The sequence below is a fragment of the Polyodon spathula genome, chromosome 12 (genome assembly GCF_017654505.1).
Source record: "Polyodon spathula isolate WHYD16114869_AA chromosome 12, ASM1765450v1, whole genome shotgun sequence".
NCBI classification, from domain to species: domain Eukaryota; kingdom Metazoa; phylum Chordata; class Actinopteri; order Acipenseriformes; family Polyodontidae; genus Polyodon; species Polyodon spathula.
The window spans coordinates 24485888-24502883 of NC_054545.1; the positions used below are offsets into that span (position 1 = coordinate 24485888).

At 37.7% G+C, this 16996-nt stretch overlaps 1 protein-coding gene across 11 annotated transcripts in view; it reads left to right on the forward strand.

Moving 5' to 3' along the window:
* The window catches only part of LOC121324552 (collagen alpha-1(XXIII) chain-like), a 228763-nt gene that overhangs the window by 175319 nt on the left and 36448 nt on the right, over positions 1 to 16996 (forward strand). For 5 of the 11 annotated variants that reach the window (XM_041266584.1, XM_041266579.1, XM_041266589.1 and 2 more), the window contains exons 6-10: positions 4562 to 4588; positions 7646 to 7672; positions 7803 to 7829; positions 12500 to 12571; positions 13108 to 13215. In XM_041266584.1, coding sequence (XP_041122518.1) covers positions 4562 to 4588; positions 7646 to 7672; positions 7803 to 7829; positions 12500 to 12571; positions 13108 to 13215 — 261 coding nt within the window. Of the gene's footprint in view, positions 1 to 4561; positions 4589 to 7645; positions 7673 to 7802; positions 7830 to 11630; positions 11688 to 12499; positions 12572 to 13107; positions 13216 to 16996 lie in introns of all 11 variants that reach the window. The other 6 variants (XM_041266582.1, XM_041266585.1, XM_041266580.1 and 3 more) reach the window with 5 other exon arrangements.

A 16996-nucleotide genomic window follows, 5' to 3' on the forward strand; every position in this document is an offset into this window, starting at 1 on the left:
GAGACCATGCAAATACTGTACATCAACTAACTGGAAATTGGGTAACTTGAAAACACTAGCAGATAGGCAACTCTTTCCACATATTCAATTGGATTGAGGTCCAGGCTTTGAATGGGCCACTCCAGGACATTGACCTTTTTGTTTTTAAGCCACTCCAGTGTGGCTTTGGCTGTATGTTTGGGGTCTTTGTCCTGCTGGAAGATGAATCTTCCATGTCCCAGGTTTTTCTCCAGGATTTCTCTGTATTTTGCTGCATCCATTTTGCCCTTTATCTTCATGAGCTTTGATGCTGCCACCACCATGCTTCACGGTAGGGATTGTGTTCTCAGGATGATGTGCGGTGTTAGGCTTGTGCCAAACAGCGCTTAGAGTTGAGGCCAAAAAGCTCTATTTTGGCCTCAATGCACCATAGAAACTTCCACTTAGTCTCAGTCTCCCACATGCCTTCTGGCAAACTCTAGCCGAGGTTTGATGCAAGTTTTTTTTTTTCAACAATGGCTTTCTTTTTGCAACTCTCCCATAAAGACCAGTTTTGTGAAGCACCCGGGCTATTGTTTTGTCATATGCACAGTGTCTCCCAGCTCAGCCGTGGAAGACTATAACTCCTTTCGAGTTGCCATAGGCCTCTTGGTGGCCACCCTGACTAGTGCCCTTCTCTCCCGGATCCATTTCTTAATACTGGACTTTACTGTGCTCCGGGGGATATTCAATGCTTTGGAAATGTTCTTATATCCTACCCCTGATTGGTGCTTTTGAAGATCCTTATTCTTTGAATGTTTCTTCGTCTTCATGATGTTGTTTTTGTTAGGAAATGTACTAACCAACTGTGGGACCTCCTAGAGACAGGTGTATTTAACTTGATCTTCTGTGAAACACCTTAATTGCACACAGGTGGACTCCATTTAACTAATTATGTGACTTCTAAAGACAATTGGTTGCACCAGAGATTATTTAGGGGTGTCGTAGCAAAGGGGGTGAATACTTACACAATCAATTATTTTCTGTTTTATATTTGAAATTAATTTCGAACAGTTTGTAGATTTTATGTTTTACTTTGACATTATGGACTTTTTTTGAGTTGATCAGTGGCAAAAACTCCTAATTTAAATTGATTCCATGTTGTAACACAATAAAATGTGGAAAAGTCCAAGGGGGGTGAATACTTTTGAGAGCCTGTATGTGTGTGTGTGTGTGTATATGTGTGTGTGTGTGTGTGTGTGTGTGTGTATGTATATATATATATATATATATATATATATATATATATATATATATATATATATATATATATATATATATAATATATATATATATATATATATAAAATAAATAATGTGTGTGTGTGTGTAACAGGGCGAAGAGCCCTGTACCTTTATTTATATATTTTTAGAACAAGCTCTCCCCCTCCGCCCCTGTGTCATGTTTGTCTTATGATTTTATTTATTGTATGTATGACGGAGTAGCCGTGTTGGTTTGTTGTTTTGTTTTTATTTAAACGTGTTCTGGCAGAGGCTAGGTTGGTAGCTCGTCCTCTGCCAGGAGAAATTAAAAAAATAAAAAAATAATAATTTGTTGCTAATCAGGAGATGGTCACCTGCATAAAGACTTGCAGCTCTGTGCACTCTGGGTGGGTGTTCTAGAGGAGAGAGCGAGGAAAATTAAAACAAAACTAAATACAGGGTCAATGAAATAGATTGCCCTGCCTGACCTGTGTTTTTGTGTTCGAGATTTGTTTAATTTAAAACCGTTGCTCTGCGAGCAGTGTTTTCTATTTAAGTATTTTATTTAGTTTTTTGTTATTTAAATAAACGGACCGCAGCATGTTTTGCCCCGTAGTCCTGCCTGCCTCTGCTGCTTCCTGCATTCTGGCCTGACGTCAACACATCGGCTACCCTGTCACAATATATTTTGATATTAGTTTTTAAAAAGCAGGACAGTAGTAGCCTAGTTATTTATTGTTTACATCCTAGTTGTTTATAGTTGTTGCATGGCCCATGTAAGATTGTAAGTCTGCATGTGCCTCAGAGTAGCGGTAAAAAACTAAAGATCAAAGTGACGTCCAGATTTCAAATGTTTTTATAATTGCATCTTGGGTTTTTGGTGAAAGTGATATTTATAACCCTCAAAGGAATATTATTATTATCATTATAATTTTCTTAAAGTATTGTATACAAACGTTCCCTGTGGCGATGGAAATAAAGGGTTTATTGAACCCTGTGTTTGGTACAAATTTACCAATTCAAATAGCTTTTTCTAATTGTAAGACCATCTGTTTTAAAAAGGAAAGCGTGATTTGTTCAGTGTGACAACTCTTTGTTGCTTTTCTTTAATGGTGATTATGTTTACTTGGTGTGGTTTTGTGGGATATCACAATCAGGATTCTGGTATGAAGAACTTGATTTTAAGCTTTGCATACCTGAAAGTCAAATGTTGGTGCCTGAAGTCTATAGGTCAGAACCAGTCTTTATCTACAGAGTGGAGGCAGTGAGAGATTCATTACATTTCTCTGAATGGGGTTAATCTTTGATTTAGATTAAAGAAGCAGCAGTTATGTTTGTTTATTTAACATCCCCCAGCAATGTTGACATTGAGGTTCAGTTCTTTGATGGCAGTACACTGTTTTGCATTTGGTTGTATTTAGAACTCTTTCTTTTGATCAAATTCCACAAGAATCTACACTTCAAGAAATTAGATGATTCTCGGATAATAATATTGTTTTTGTTTTAAAGTATATTTTCATAAAGGATAGATGGTAAGATGATCATCATTAAAACCACAATCTAATGCATTAATAGTGAATATTGTCTGGTAGCTAAATTTTGTTTTGAAACTGGGATTTCACCTTTTTATTAATAAATCAAACTTAAGGCACCATTTCATGTCAACAACAGAACCCCAGGCTTCCCACATTGGAAAAGAAAAAGCTTGACCAGCTTGATTGCATTAGTTTTGCTGCAGGAAACTTTTTCCACAAAAATCAGCTTTGATTTATATAATCTGTGAAAGAAGCAGACAGAATGGATCCCTGGAATTAGTCAGAGTTACCTGCAGGGTCCAGGTAGGATTACAGAGGGCTGAACCCCTTCAGCTTGCCTGCTGGGTGTCAGCTGCTGCACAGTAAAGCAGAGACAGGGCTGCAGTGAATATATTAGCAGCTTCATTTCAAACCATATTTGGCTTTCGCAAACAATTAAAGTATTTTAAGCTGTGTTGCAAAGTTCAGCATTGGTCAAAACCCAAAAGAATCATCTGGAGGTCCCTTTTCGTAATACTGGCTGTATTACATTTAAAAAAGCATTTCTCATTTAATGAGAGGGCCATGGAGTGTACTATGGAAATAGTGATGAAAATTATTAAGTTATGCTAAAACTCAAAATGAGTACTTGATATTTGGACACAGTGCAACATTGGGTTACAATGGGAACAATTTAAAATTTGGTGAAACCTCCATGATATGTACAGGAAGAGCTCAAATACTTGTATGTACTCTGTTTGACAAGTGCCATTTACAAACATCACAAAAGCTCCCATGCACAGCCTATAAAAACAGACATGGGGGTGAATCAACAGCAACTGAAACAGTTCTACATCTAGATTTGTATTTACTTAAAAACACTTGAGATGGAATATGTTTTCATTTACTTGTGGACTTGATCAGTATCGTTGTTCATTCGTTCAGGGCTAGGGCTCTCTCCTTTATACATTTCTCGAGGACCTCTTTACAACTTCAAGATTTTCTTTTCAAATCCTGTTCTTTCACTGTTTCTTTAACTTCTTTTAACTGTAATGTGTGAGGAGCTTCTGCATTGATTTCCATTCATTCATTCATAACCAGAATTGTGTGCTGTATTTACAGTAAAACCTGTCTAATCCAGCCCTGTGCAAACTGGTTTTCCTGTATAATATACATTTTGGGTCCCGACCAAATCCCTATTAAAACGAATGGTGTGGTACCCTCTACAATCCAGAACCTGTCTATTCTGGAGTCTGGCATCATTTGTAAGTCGTGTTTGCCTAAAATTAATGGAAATTTGAGTGTGCAGTATGGCAGTTTATAATTGAGTATGTTTCATGCATACGGTACGGTAAAACCCTTGTTTGCATAATGGAGAAAGGAAATCATTGCAACCCTTTAATTGCAGGATACACCTGGACTGTATACAGGTGTCTACTGTATGTATTGTAATAGTTATTTAAACTGTAAAAATATTTAGTCATTTATACTTTAGGTTCACGGTACTTCTGTAAACCATCACACTGTAAACTCTGGTCCCAACGATGCCCGATTAGACAGGTTGTTATTCTGGTTAACCATATTTATTAACATTTGATAATAAAACGAGATGATATATCTTAGTATAAAAATGCCCTTTGTACCAAAACATCTTTGTTCTCAAATTGTTTTGCTGCTGTCAAAATTGTCACGCTTAGTCTACTATGAGTTCATTACAGCAGCGTCTTTTATTTTTTGGTTTAGAAAAACAAAACTCCCACAGAAACGACACACTCCCCTGCAGGGTTTGGCTTGCTCTCAATTAAAAGTTTGTTGTTGTTTTTTTAGGGTCCACTTGGTATGGATGGGAAGCCGGTGGGTATCAGTAATAGAAATATATATATATATATATTTATAATAATAAAATGTGGTAAATAAACTTGATAATGGAATGGACCCTTTTTCAAGATGAACCAGTTTAATGTGTAAAGAGGCATAAATAACTCTGTGCTGAAGTACCCCACAGTGAAAAAAACCTATGAAAAGCACAGAAATTGAGTAATTTGCAAACACAATGAAATGTGAAGCTGCTTACTCTTTCATTGAACAAAACATTACTCTCCAAGCTACCACTGTCCCTCACTTTCAGCATGATTCATTCTGCACTGGTCTAGTCTACATTGCACATTGTAAAATTGGTAGGGAAGCAGAATCTATGGTTACCATCACTTTATGGAACAGAACTTATTCATCTAGCTGCAAGGTAAATAACTAGATGGACAATTTCTATTGAGCTGTTCCTGATGACCAACGGCTGTGCTTGTATATGAATAAGCTGCATTACTTTGAACAGAGATTAGACTTGAAGAGTAACAATAAAATGCATCTGTTTTCATATGTGAAAGGATAACAGCATGGCTGTGGTGTGTTACAAGGTAATAATGGAACTCCCGAGTCAATAAACAAGTTCCATTATCACCAAGGAGAACACAGCAATGTAATTATCAATATTATACTACAGCGTTTTAAAGTCGTTGTATTGATGTATTAACAAGGGAGTTCCATTATTACCGAGGAACACGCCATAGCAATACCATTATCACAATAGTACTACAGCTTTTTCAAGTGTTTCTGTAAGGTTGTTATCCACTGAAACCAGTTCACCTTTTGAAAGCAGGACTCCAGTGCCTGTAATAATGTGACGACTGACCTCCATAGAGAACAATGGGAGAGTCTGGATGCTATAAAATATTAGTTCATATTCATGTGGTCTGCCTGGCCCCACCACGTTCAGAGGGATTTCTCGCAATTTTGAGAGATTTACTAAAGATGTACTTTAATTTTTAGTTTGTGTGTTGTGTGTGTGTGTGTGTGTGTGTGTGTGTGTGTGTATGTGTGTGTATATATATATATATATATATATATATATATATATATATATATATATATATATATATATATATATAAAGGCCAGTGCTGCACATTAGAATGCACTAAGAATGCTCATTTTTGTGAAAGCCAAGAGAAAGAGCTGTTTAACCTCAATACTGGTGTGTTTGTGCTCAGCAGTGCTGAAGTACTCTAGTTCTGACTCCTCACACATGCAACCCTTCTGAGAATCAATAACTGAAACATTAGGATTCTTTTAAAGGTGCATGTTAACTTGACCGATGCTACTGTGTTTAAACCCTGAAGAAACATTTGGCTCTGCATGAGGTTTGTTCCACCTTGATTGTTTCAACCATCATACATAAATAGCACACTGAATGTGTTTTAAATGCAGCTAGTCAATCTGTCAACTTCAGATTGGCTTCAAAATATATAGATTCATTGTGGCCAGCTCTCTCTGCAACCGTCCTTTTTAAGCTGCACCATTACACACAAAAAAGTCAAGATGTTTGTCAGGCTGTATAAATAACTGACAAGCAAAGACAGAATGCACAGCTGGTGGAAGCTTTAACAGTTTGAGAAACCTGTATTAGCTTTGCCTGCAAAGCATTTGTCTTTGATTAGGAATCTGCATAAACATACGGCATATATAAAGGCTATCAATCAAAACCATTTCATATTCTACAATTACAGGTTCACTTAATTTTGCCTAAAGTATTTGAGGCTAACAAAATAGTTAATACAAGTCTGTGATATACACATACATTCATTATATGTTTCAAATGTTATAGCAAGCATATCTTTTCATTTTCAAAACATGATATCTGGTACTACACAAGGTTAAAGAAATCTTTGTTTACAAGGCTTGCTTTTAGACTGTCTTGCACTTCCTGTTTAATTTAACCTCGAGAGTGAAATTGTCCCCACTTCCCTGTCAATAACCAATCAGCTGCTTCCCCTGTTGCTGGATACACTTTCAGTCAGGAACATGCTTTGATCCAGAAGACACTGCTGAGGTGAAATAACTCTAAGTGCAAATGTAACAGGTGACTTGAAGGCATTGACATGAGAGATTGCTTTAGCATAACTTACCAGATAGCATGCTTTTAAAATGCAAATACATGTGTGCTGTAGCATGTGTTTCTTTCAAAGCTGCACATTGGAAGTTTATGTAGTCAATGGAAGGGCAAAGTGGATACTAAGAGGCAAAGGATAGGTTTTTCCAAGACACTGCTTTATTTTAGCAATGTTTTTGTCTAGTTTATTTCATTCTGTGTCAATAAATGTTAAATTCCGGTTCTCCTTATCCCAAGCACCCCAAATAGTTACAGGAAAAGGTTGTCATTACTGTAAGCTTAACCTCCTTGAAGACAAATGGACACATATGAATGTGACAGGAGTGGAAAATTACACAATTAACAAACATTGCGCTTGCTTTAAAAAGCTGCCTAATGATTCTCTCAGGACAGTGTCTGGAAGCTAACAATAACAGATGGACAGTTCATGCATTTGTTTTCTGTTGCAATCTGAAATGCACTCCTCAGAGTTTTGACTTTGGCAACTCAAACTTTAAGCCCCAGGTGTGTGTTTGGACATTTACTGAAAGTGGGCTGTTACTCTTAGTTGCATCTCTGCTGTTTGAAATGCATTTCAAACAAAGAGTCATATTCCGATTAACATCTGCATTTTGTTAAAAACACGCTAAAAAAAATCGGACAAGTGTACTACTTCTAATAAGTAACATTACTTTAGGAAGGGTTTTACTTCCAGAAGTGACTCTTCTACTGTTTAAAAGGTAAAGTGTATCAATCTGTTAGTTTTACCCTGGAATTTGTGATTGAGTGGAAGTATGAAGGATACACTGATGGAAACAAGCATTTAACTGAAAGGGCGAGTTGATGAAAAGTAAGAGCACTCAGCTTGGAAAGGGTTCAGTACGAGAGATTAGCGCTGGAATTTCTGTAAAGAACTAAGCCTGGTGCGTTTGGAGGTCCACAAGCAGTGCACTAAAGCTGAAGTAATTGCTTGTTTTATTTTTAACAGGGCCCCCCTGGATCGAAAGGAGATAAGGTACGAAACATGTTCTACGAAAACAAATGCATTTTTAAAGTTGTCCCACTTACACTATTGTTGCACTAGAATTAGGTCAATCCATCGGAAAAGAAATCAAGCATATTAAATTACATTTTGCTTTCCGCAGGGTGACCAAGGGGATGCTGGTCCAAGGGTAAGTACAGATCAACAAACAATGTGTGGTGTTTCTGGTAACTCTTGATGTGGTTAAATGGAGTTTTGTTTAGTATTTTCCAGTCCCAAACATGCAATGTATTACACATCCATTTTATTGCTACATACACAGCTGCCTGACTTTCTGTGCCTTCATATGCATTCACAGCACATTGCTTCTCCTATCTCCGTGCTTTGCAGCTAGCTTGGTCAAGCACAGTTTAATGATCCTGCATCAAATACTTCCAAACTCAATTCCTCATGGCTTTAGCAGTGCTTTTCCAAACACCCGCTACCCTACTGGAGGAAGTGAAGGTACTAGACAGGGACTTGCTAGGAGAGTTCCTTTGCTTGTCTCAACATTTGGTTTGGTTTTGATTACAAGAAGTCTCTCTCCACAGACAGCTGTCTTAAGTGTTTATGAATGAAAGCTATTGCAGTTAAAGCTATTTAAACATGTAAGCCATGCACATCCTTTCACTGATTACATCTCAATAAGGTTTTAGCAAACCTGTGTCTTCATTGTAAAACCTGATGTGTGGTATGAGACAATCCCTGTTTTCGTGCATTTTTTTACTTCCCTGGTTATTTCACCTGGAGAATGGAATTTGTCCCCAACAGTCCAGGACTGCCTTTCCAGTAACTAACCAACCAGTTTTAACCATTTGCAGTATCAAATTTCCTGTTTTAAAATTTAAATATGTATTTGAAGCCTATAGTAAATGGAAGGGAGAATAGTCTTCAGCATGTTAGTGGCATCTAGTACAAACTAAGAGTCAAAGGCATGCAAAAGAATTACCTGATGCATTGGGATTCAGCACATTTTAAGTTTTTATTAAATGTGGTTGCAGTCCTATAAACAAGCAGTTATTAAGTTGCCACCCCAATTGTGGCCCAAGCAATAGCCTGCCTTTAACTCTACTTAATATGCCTGCTAGCATTTTGCATACCTTTTAATTACCACCGTATGTGATATTTTCCATTTTTCATATATTCAAGAATGAAATCTTATAGGTAAAATATCGTTAGCGGGTCGTTGCAGCTGCAAAAAAATTGTTATATTTCATAGTGCGAAAGATACGGCTTTTATTACAATTTCAGGGTGGTGTTGTCCCTGGTGGGGTATGCACAATGAAACACTGAGCTTGCTGAATAAGCTCTTAACACTCAACCTGTTAAACAGTTTCAGATATTCACTGCTAAACCATTTGAGATGTGTTGGTCTCATTTCAAAGTCACATTACAGGGCCAGGGGCTATCTCTGTCCTCTAACCTCATGCTAACAGTTTGTTTTAACAGTAAAAAGATTCCTACCCATAGTTAAAAAAAACAAATACATCTTGATTGTATTTCAAGTTTATGATTCATAGCTTCAGACAATCATTACCTAAGTAAACTTCTATACATTGAAAAAGACGCTTTGTAAAAGTGTTATTTGGGTTAAATTATGAAATGTATGGTGTATATGATGAACACAGAACCATGCATAAATGTATAAAAGAAGCCAGTTAAGGGACCCACAAACAAGTATATTTTGAATATTTAAAGTGATTTACTGAACAGTTTGCCCATTTGTAGTGCTATTATTTATTTCTGGCTCTTTTCATGTAAACTGTTAAATTTGAGTTTTAGGTATTGTGCTAATGATTTACATCACAATGCGTCCAAGTTTTCAGAGGGTAGTGTACAGCATGTTCATCTTGGTCATTCAACCAATCAAAACCTTTATCCCTATGAGGTGATTTGAGAACAAATATGTATTTACAATGACTACATGGGAAAAGGCTCACACCACCACAGCAAACATCAATCAGTAAATAAGGAGTAAAAAAAAAAAAAAAACACACAAAATCAGTCATAAAACATACTAACTCCACACATCTGTCAGTCTGCAATGAGTCAACCCTATGGCTAAAAGCAACCTCAGATATGAATGGTTCTAATTTTAACTTTTGTTGAAACTCATTCCAGTCTTTGGCGACTGCAGACTGGAATGAGGTACCTGATACCTGGTCTTATTATTATTGTTATTGTTATTATTATTATTATTATTATAGATAGAAAAATAGTTGGTCCAAGTATAGAGCCTTGAGGGACTGTTGTGACTGGAATCTAGGTTTAATCAATTGCACTGCCGATGTTGTCCTTAATACTGAGCGTGGCATTGCCGTCAATAGAGAGAATCAGGACTTTTTTTTATGTATATAAAAGATAATTGATATAAAATTGAGAAATTCTATTTCATTTTTAGTTTATACTTGGTTCATATGTACTTCATCTTGGAAAATGTGTATTACAAAGTGCATGCTCACTCAATCTGACAGAAAACCAGTTTCATATCTTTGGACCAATGTTCCAAATCCCACTGGTATTATACCTGTAGCCTAACAGAACAAAATGTACCCTGATAGTGTGGTGGGGGGGTGGAGGGCTCCCGCAGACCCACTGCTGCAAGGGTGGGTGGGGGTGGGGGGTGTCTTATTAGAAAAACAATTGGAGTTAGCTTAAAAACCATTATTGTTATTTTACTGCATACACAAATGTAACATTTCTGGTATAATAATCTGAGAACCGTTCTTGACCTTTTGATAGTTTGCAGGGATTTCCCCCGGTGATATGTCAATGTCTTAAAAGCATTTCCCCAAACACTTGCTATTCATACAGCAAGTGTAGCAAGTGGGAATCAAGGTCACCCCAACACTGAAATCAGTGCAAACTCTACCCATCAGTTTGCCTGTAGCGTGTTTTGTAGTAACCCCAGCAAAAAACTAATTCAGATCCACAGTTTGTCTGATTTTGTTAAAAAATCTGACAAACGTTTCAACAGAATCCTACTTGGCAAACCCACAGGGACCATTATCAATTTTAAACGTGTGTACATTTTGATGTTAGTTTTGAGTTTTTGTAGTTTATTTTTTCTTCCAAATCTGTGTATCCTGTGATATACTGTACAGAACACTGTCCACTGTTGACATGCAAGTCTGTCACATTTACAGCACCGCGATTCTGTCGACAAATTCACTTAGTCCGATTCAGATCAAAGCAGAACATAACTCTATTTGAATGTTTTTATACAGCACTGTAACAGGGGTGTTTTATGTGTGTGGGTATCCGCTGATTAACAGGAGAGACACAGAGGTGGATGCTGAAACGCCACTCAGGCGTCCAGGTTTTACTGACAATTGTTGCAGCGATAAGTGTTCGCCACTAGGGTATCAACAATGGTAGTACTAGTGCGGAAGAACGTACACAAACATACAAAACATTCAAAACAAAACACTCTTCAAAACAACTAGAAAATAAAAGTTGACCAAACAGTGGTTGAGTGCTACTCTCCTAAAAAGGAGGTCCCACTCCAGGAACAGCCCCCTGGCACTTCCTTTCTGTAGCATTTCCCCTTTTCCTTCCAGTACTAGCGGTCCTGGTACACATACAATGATCCAATGATCCCACTATCCACCTGGTGATCAAAATAATACATTTTTCCTTTTATATTTCTCACCCTGGTTAGCGCACACAGTCGTGAGGATCCTACAGCCAAACTTGCCTTCACAGACAGTCTGTATCCCTGCTTGTAAAACAAAGGCACTGGCTTACCAGCTCCTTTTTTAAAGGTATGTGGCTAAGGTTAATTGAGCAATGAATGCCTGGCCACATTCCACACCTTGTGCAACTTCATGTTGAGGAGCCTGTACCGCACACCACTGCTATTCATTCCATTAATGCTGCAATATCTGTTTGGGTAAGGGTGTGCTGCTGTATGTATAGAATTGCCTCACCCTGTCCTGTGCTGTGTTCATAGGGCTTCCCTGGCTCAACCGCTGCAGCACTACTCAGTAATCAGATTCTTACAGTGAAGGTTTGTGGGAGCATTTTAATACAACAGTGTCAGACCTCTGTCCTCTGACTGATTCTCCACTGTCCCTCAAGACCTTACTAACAACTGCAATCTCACTGCTGCCTCCGTTTAATCTATCTGCAGCACTGAAGTTCAACATGATTTTTATAGTAAGCATACTGTCAAATAGACAAGTTACTCATTTGTTCATCTTCATGAATAATACATGTTAATACATATCACAAAGCTTCATCTCATGATTTCAAGTTTGATAAAGGATTTTGAAGGACTACGGGAAAGATAGACTCCTGTTGAATTAGTTGAAAAGGGCTTTATGAAATGAAAACTAGATTTGATTGTTCAAAAGGAGCGTTATAAAAAAAACTGTCCTTAACAGAATAGTCCTTAAAATGACCCCTTAGGTTTTTCACCAATTCAGACCAGTGTATCAATGCCTTACGATATTGTTGTCCGTATTTGGTAGTTACCAGTAAACAGTCAGTTAATAGTTCTCATTGTATTCGGGGTTATTCAGATATTATTTGGATCTTATTCCTTTTCAGATTTTCAGATATTTTTTTAAAGCATGATTGCAGTAATATAGCTTTAGAAAACAAGCAGCCGCTGTAAATTTTAGTTGATATTCTGCATTGAAAATGAACAACAAACAAATGACATTGAGGCAGACTTTTTTTCTTTAATTATTAACCTCCTTCCATGGCCTGAATCGGAGTCATTTCTTCTCCTGCCTCTGTACTGTATTGTAACTTTCTGGTTCCTGTTTCTCTCTACCCTCCTTCTTCTCTGCCTCCTGGCACCAACTCCCTGGCTAGATGGTCTTTCCACGCTTAGATCACGGATTCCTCTCTGGCGATCAGCCTAACTTTCAAAGGAGGATTCTGAAGGTAGCGCTGACTAGCCCGAGTCTGCCTTTTCTCCTGCTCTCTTTCTGCACCCTGCATTGTGCATGTCACTTGTAAATGTGTGTGTTTTAAAACTGAAGAGCTCACAGATCCTCTTCTTGCTTGATTGTGTTTCCGAGGACCCTGTTTTAATGATCATCGATCCCCACTTGTGGCTTGTCCACCCCAGGACATTGTTCCAACCAGACTGATCTAAATGGTGGCAGATCTTAATGCCACTACTGATTTAGATAATACTTTTAAAATAGGGACCACTTATGAAATACAACAGACTCTATTACAAAAGCTTTTAACTCATGAGTTGTTATTTAGGAATGTTTATTTAAAGTCAGTTTTGATGGATTCAATATATGCACGCACTGTGAAATGAGCAGTTTCGTTAATATCAAACTTGAACAGAGCCAAGCAACTTTAGCAGTGCATGTCATGAGAGTCAGAGTGGTTGTATTTAGATATGATGCTGTTTAGATCAAATACATTAGATCCTTGTCTGATTGTCTCTCTTTTCTTGTGGTCAGGGGGATCAGGGGCAGGCTGGCCCCCCAGGGCCACCCGGCCCTCCAGGACCCAGGGGACCTCCAGGGGATACAGGCAAAGACGGACCACGGGGACCTCCTGGAGAGCTGGTGAGGGGCTTGTTTGTCTTAAATGCAGGGTTCCACAATCACATTCCATTGTGCACTGCTTTAAATTATTTGATGTCAGTACAGCCTTTTATCATTTAGTGCACTCTATTAGATAGAATGCAGGCCTTGCTGACAGTCCAGTTTGTTTGCCCAGTAGTACACACCTTCTTCCCCCCTGAAGCCAAATAGAAATGCTTTTGGTATTAAAGTAAACTAGGGTTATATATTGCATACAGATGTTGAAAGACTTTTTGCCAAATAGTCAGAGTTGTTTATTTGTAGTACTTCTATGGTCCTGCTGCTTCTTGAATTAGGAAGATTTTTTTTAAAGACATCTTCAAAGTCAGGAAGCTTCCCGTTCCCTGCCCCGCTTACAGAGTTGTTAAGATTACAACCTTATATTTAAAAGCACACATTTCTATGCACTCATCTGTTTGCTGTATGAATGTAAGGAAGCATGCCTGAGAAGCCTTCTCTCATGCTGTGTTTTCACCTCCAAATTCTCAAAAGGTCCAGATAATGACACAGAATAGATGAGATAGAGAGGCCATATAATGACACTAAATAGATGAGACACAGACAGGCCAAAATAATGACACAGAACAGATGACACAGGCGGTTTTTATGATTCTGACTCACTGGGACAATTAAAGCAGACCACTGTGCACACCAATGTACAGCAGCTTTTGTCATCCCAATAAATAGATGAACGCAATTCAGAATTTCACATGGTTTTAATAACTAGGGCTCTACCATCACTGGGACCTTAACATATTTTGGTTTTGTATCTGTTTTGTTTTTTTTTTCCTCTTTTAAAAACAATCTGTCTAGCTGCTGGTAAACTTTGTTACTGGCATGAGCTTGAATCTCTTCTTAAATTGTGGCACATCATAGTCGTGCAGTAAAACAGCCTACAGCACTATACTGCAGTTCATTAGAAAACCCTTCAATTCAGCCTTGCATTGAGAAATGAGTTGAGTATCTTTTAAAGGCACTTCATACTTTCTATTATTTTCCAAATACATTAATTCCTGTTTTAAATGATTCAAAATATGTTCATAAATCTTCTACTTCCATTCACTAAACAGGTCTCAAATATGCAGGTTCGAAATATCTCAAACACTTATTTTCATTTTAAACACCTTGTACTAAACTAGGTTAAAGAAAGTTCTCATTTGACTTGCCTTCCAGGAAATCTCTTACAAGTGCACTTCCTAAGTCATTTGCCCCAGCAGTGTCTTCAGGGCCAAGCATCTTGCTGGCTGTAAAGCACGTCAGTCACAAAGGGAAGCAGCGAATTGGTTACTGACTAGTAAAGGTTCTGAAAGGCTGGGGACAATTTCACACTTCCAAGGCCTGCAAACAAAGATTTTACAAGACACGAGAATAGGGTGTGTGAACTGTGCATCAGCTGCAGAGTCACTTACAACAACGTCTCACACCAAAGACTGAGCAGAAGGAGGTTAGGGGACTTGCTCAGGGTCACACACAGTGAGTCAGTAGCTGAGCTGGGATTTGAATTGAAAATACTTGTTTATAAAACACTGATTTCTTTCCAAACCTATGCAGTGGGGATGGGTGTGCATGGCATTGGAAATGTATGGAATTGTTTTGTCGGCTTCACTTTAATATCACAATATGATTCTCTCGTCCTGTTTTCTGCTTATTTCATTATTTGCTTTGCATCTCAAAAATGTGCAATTTTGAAATAAACACGTTTTAGCAAACTTGTGTGCATTTATTTATTTATTTATTTATTTAGCAAACATATCTGGCAGGTTAAAGAAATATCTGTTCTAAAGATGTGTTTTTAGACTATTATACCAGTAACAAGCTTTAACCCAGAAGACATTGCTGGGGTAAAATGACCAAGGAAGTAAAGCAGTACCAGACTTCCTAGGAGGCAAGGCAAGCAAACTGAGAACTATTTAATCTAGTGTAGTACCAGTTGTGTGCTTTAAAATAAAAATACATGCTTGCTATAGCATGTGTTTCTTCAGAACTCTACATTTGAAACTTATGTAGTTAATGAAAGTTGAAAACAGGTAGGATTTATAGAATTGTTTGGTTAGCTACAATTACTTTTAATGCCAAATGTCCTATTGGGTAACTGTGCCAACCCCATATCGATTTACTCTCTACCATTGTCGTGTTTCTGTCTTAATAGTTCCCATTTCTAATTTAATTTTATGTAAGAGACCAATACACCACTGATATTGTTTTCTAATTAATCTAATTGGAAATAAACCAACAATAGCTGAGCTTGTATGATCATGATGTAGGGCCTTCAGGAATAAACCAAGAAGAATTCTCTGCATTCCCAACATCTCATTGTGCTCGGGGATGGATTGCACACACATTGCTGTCCCCGTGAAGTGCAAGTCCCCACTGCACAGAGAATATTCTGCAAAACTTGAAATGTAGTTTTTGTCAGTGTTTTCAGTGACTGCTACTCTAATGGGAGAGTAAGTGAGAATTATGATCTCTAAATAACTAGATTTCTGTATTACTGTGACTGTTTTAATACTTGCAGAACTATAAAATACTGAATAGTGCTTCATTTAGAAATGCTCAGAGAAACAAAAATAAATGCAATGACAAACATTTTGACAAGATACATTAAAATACTTCTAGTTGAAATGTTTGTAAATGTTTTTAGTCTCTCTAGCATTTCTACACACACAGCCCTTTGCTGTTCAATTCCCTTATAGAACATTGACATCTGGTGGCAATACAGTGTAATTGACACCAATTAGCTTTTGAGGTTCTTTTCCTAACACTATGAAACAAGGACACAACAAGTTACCTTTTAATGGTACTGACCTTATAAAAGTTTCCCATGCTAAATTGACACAGTAATTCTGCAGTTTTTCATAGTAATACTATACATTTACAATTGTTTGCCATGTTGTTTTCATGCTTTACCACACCTCTGTGGGCTTTGTAATACTTAGATACATTTCTTACCTGTACATTGTGCCCCCATTGTATGTTATGTAGCAAAGCGAAGAAAACATTTTATTGTTTGGACATTATAACTAGGTTGTTGCAGGGGTGACAAGTTAATAGTTACACTTAGGTACATCTGCTGAACTGTACTTAGATATGAATCTGATTGCTCTGTTGAGGCCACAGAGGTGCTTTTAAACTTCAAAAAGTCTGCCAGATGTGCTGACCTTAAAGACAAAATCAAATACATCTAAACCAGGAGAATCCATTAGATAAGCTATGTCCTACCAACCCCAAGCGTCCCTTTAAACAGCTCTGTCCCACAAGCATCGTAAATAGAATACCCTGGTGTCTGTTTACAGCTCCTGGAGTCTAGCCTTCTGTGCATTTCAGACCATGGTGACCGCTTTTGTTTTCCTAAATGGAAGATTATCTTTAACAGAAAATTTTACAAGAAATCCTCAGAGCTGACATTTTCAGCAGGGCAACAACCTCTTTGAGAACAGTGTGTGAAACATTAAAACATGTTAAAGGGCACTGCAAACCTGCATAGTTCCACTGTCTCAAACAAGCATTTTCTGTTCTATCTAGGGTAAAGATGGAATTGCAGCAAGTGTCCATGTATCAATTGTAATACAGGTGTGTAGGTTTAATAATCAAGGCTGGAATGAGTCATGTGCAAGGCTCAGGTGGGGTCCACATACCGGTAACACAGGACGTGAATGTGAAGAGCAAACCAACGCCTTCTGTGTTCTAGTACAGAAGCAGGGTAAATGGGCTTCCATTGTGTCAATGTGTAAATGCAGCCTGGGGAATAAAACTATTAATATGC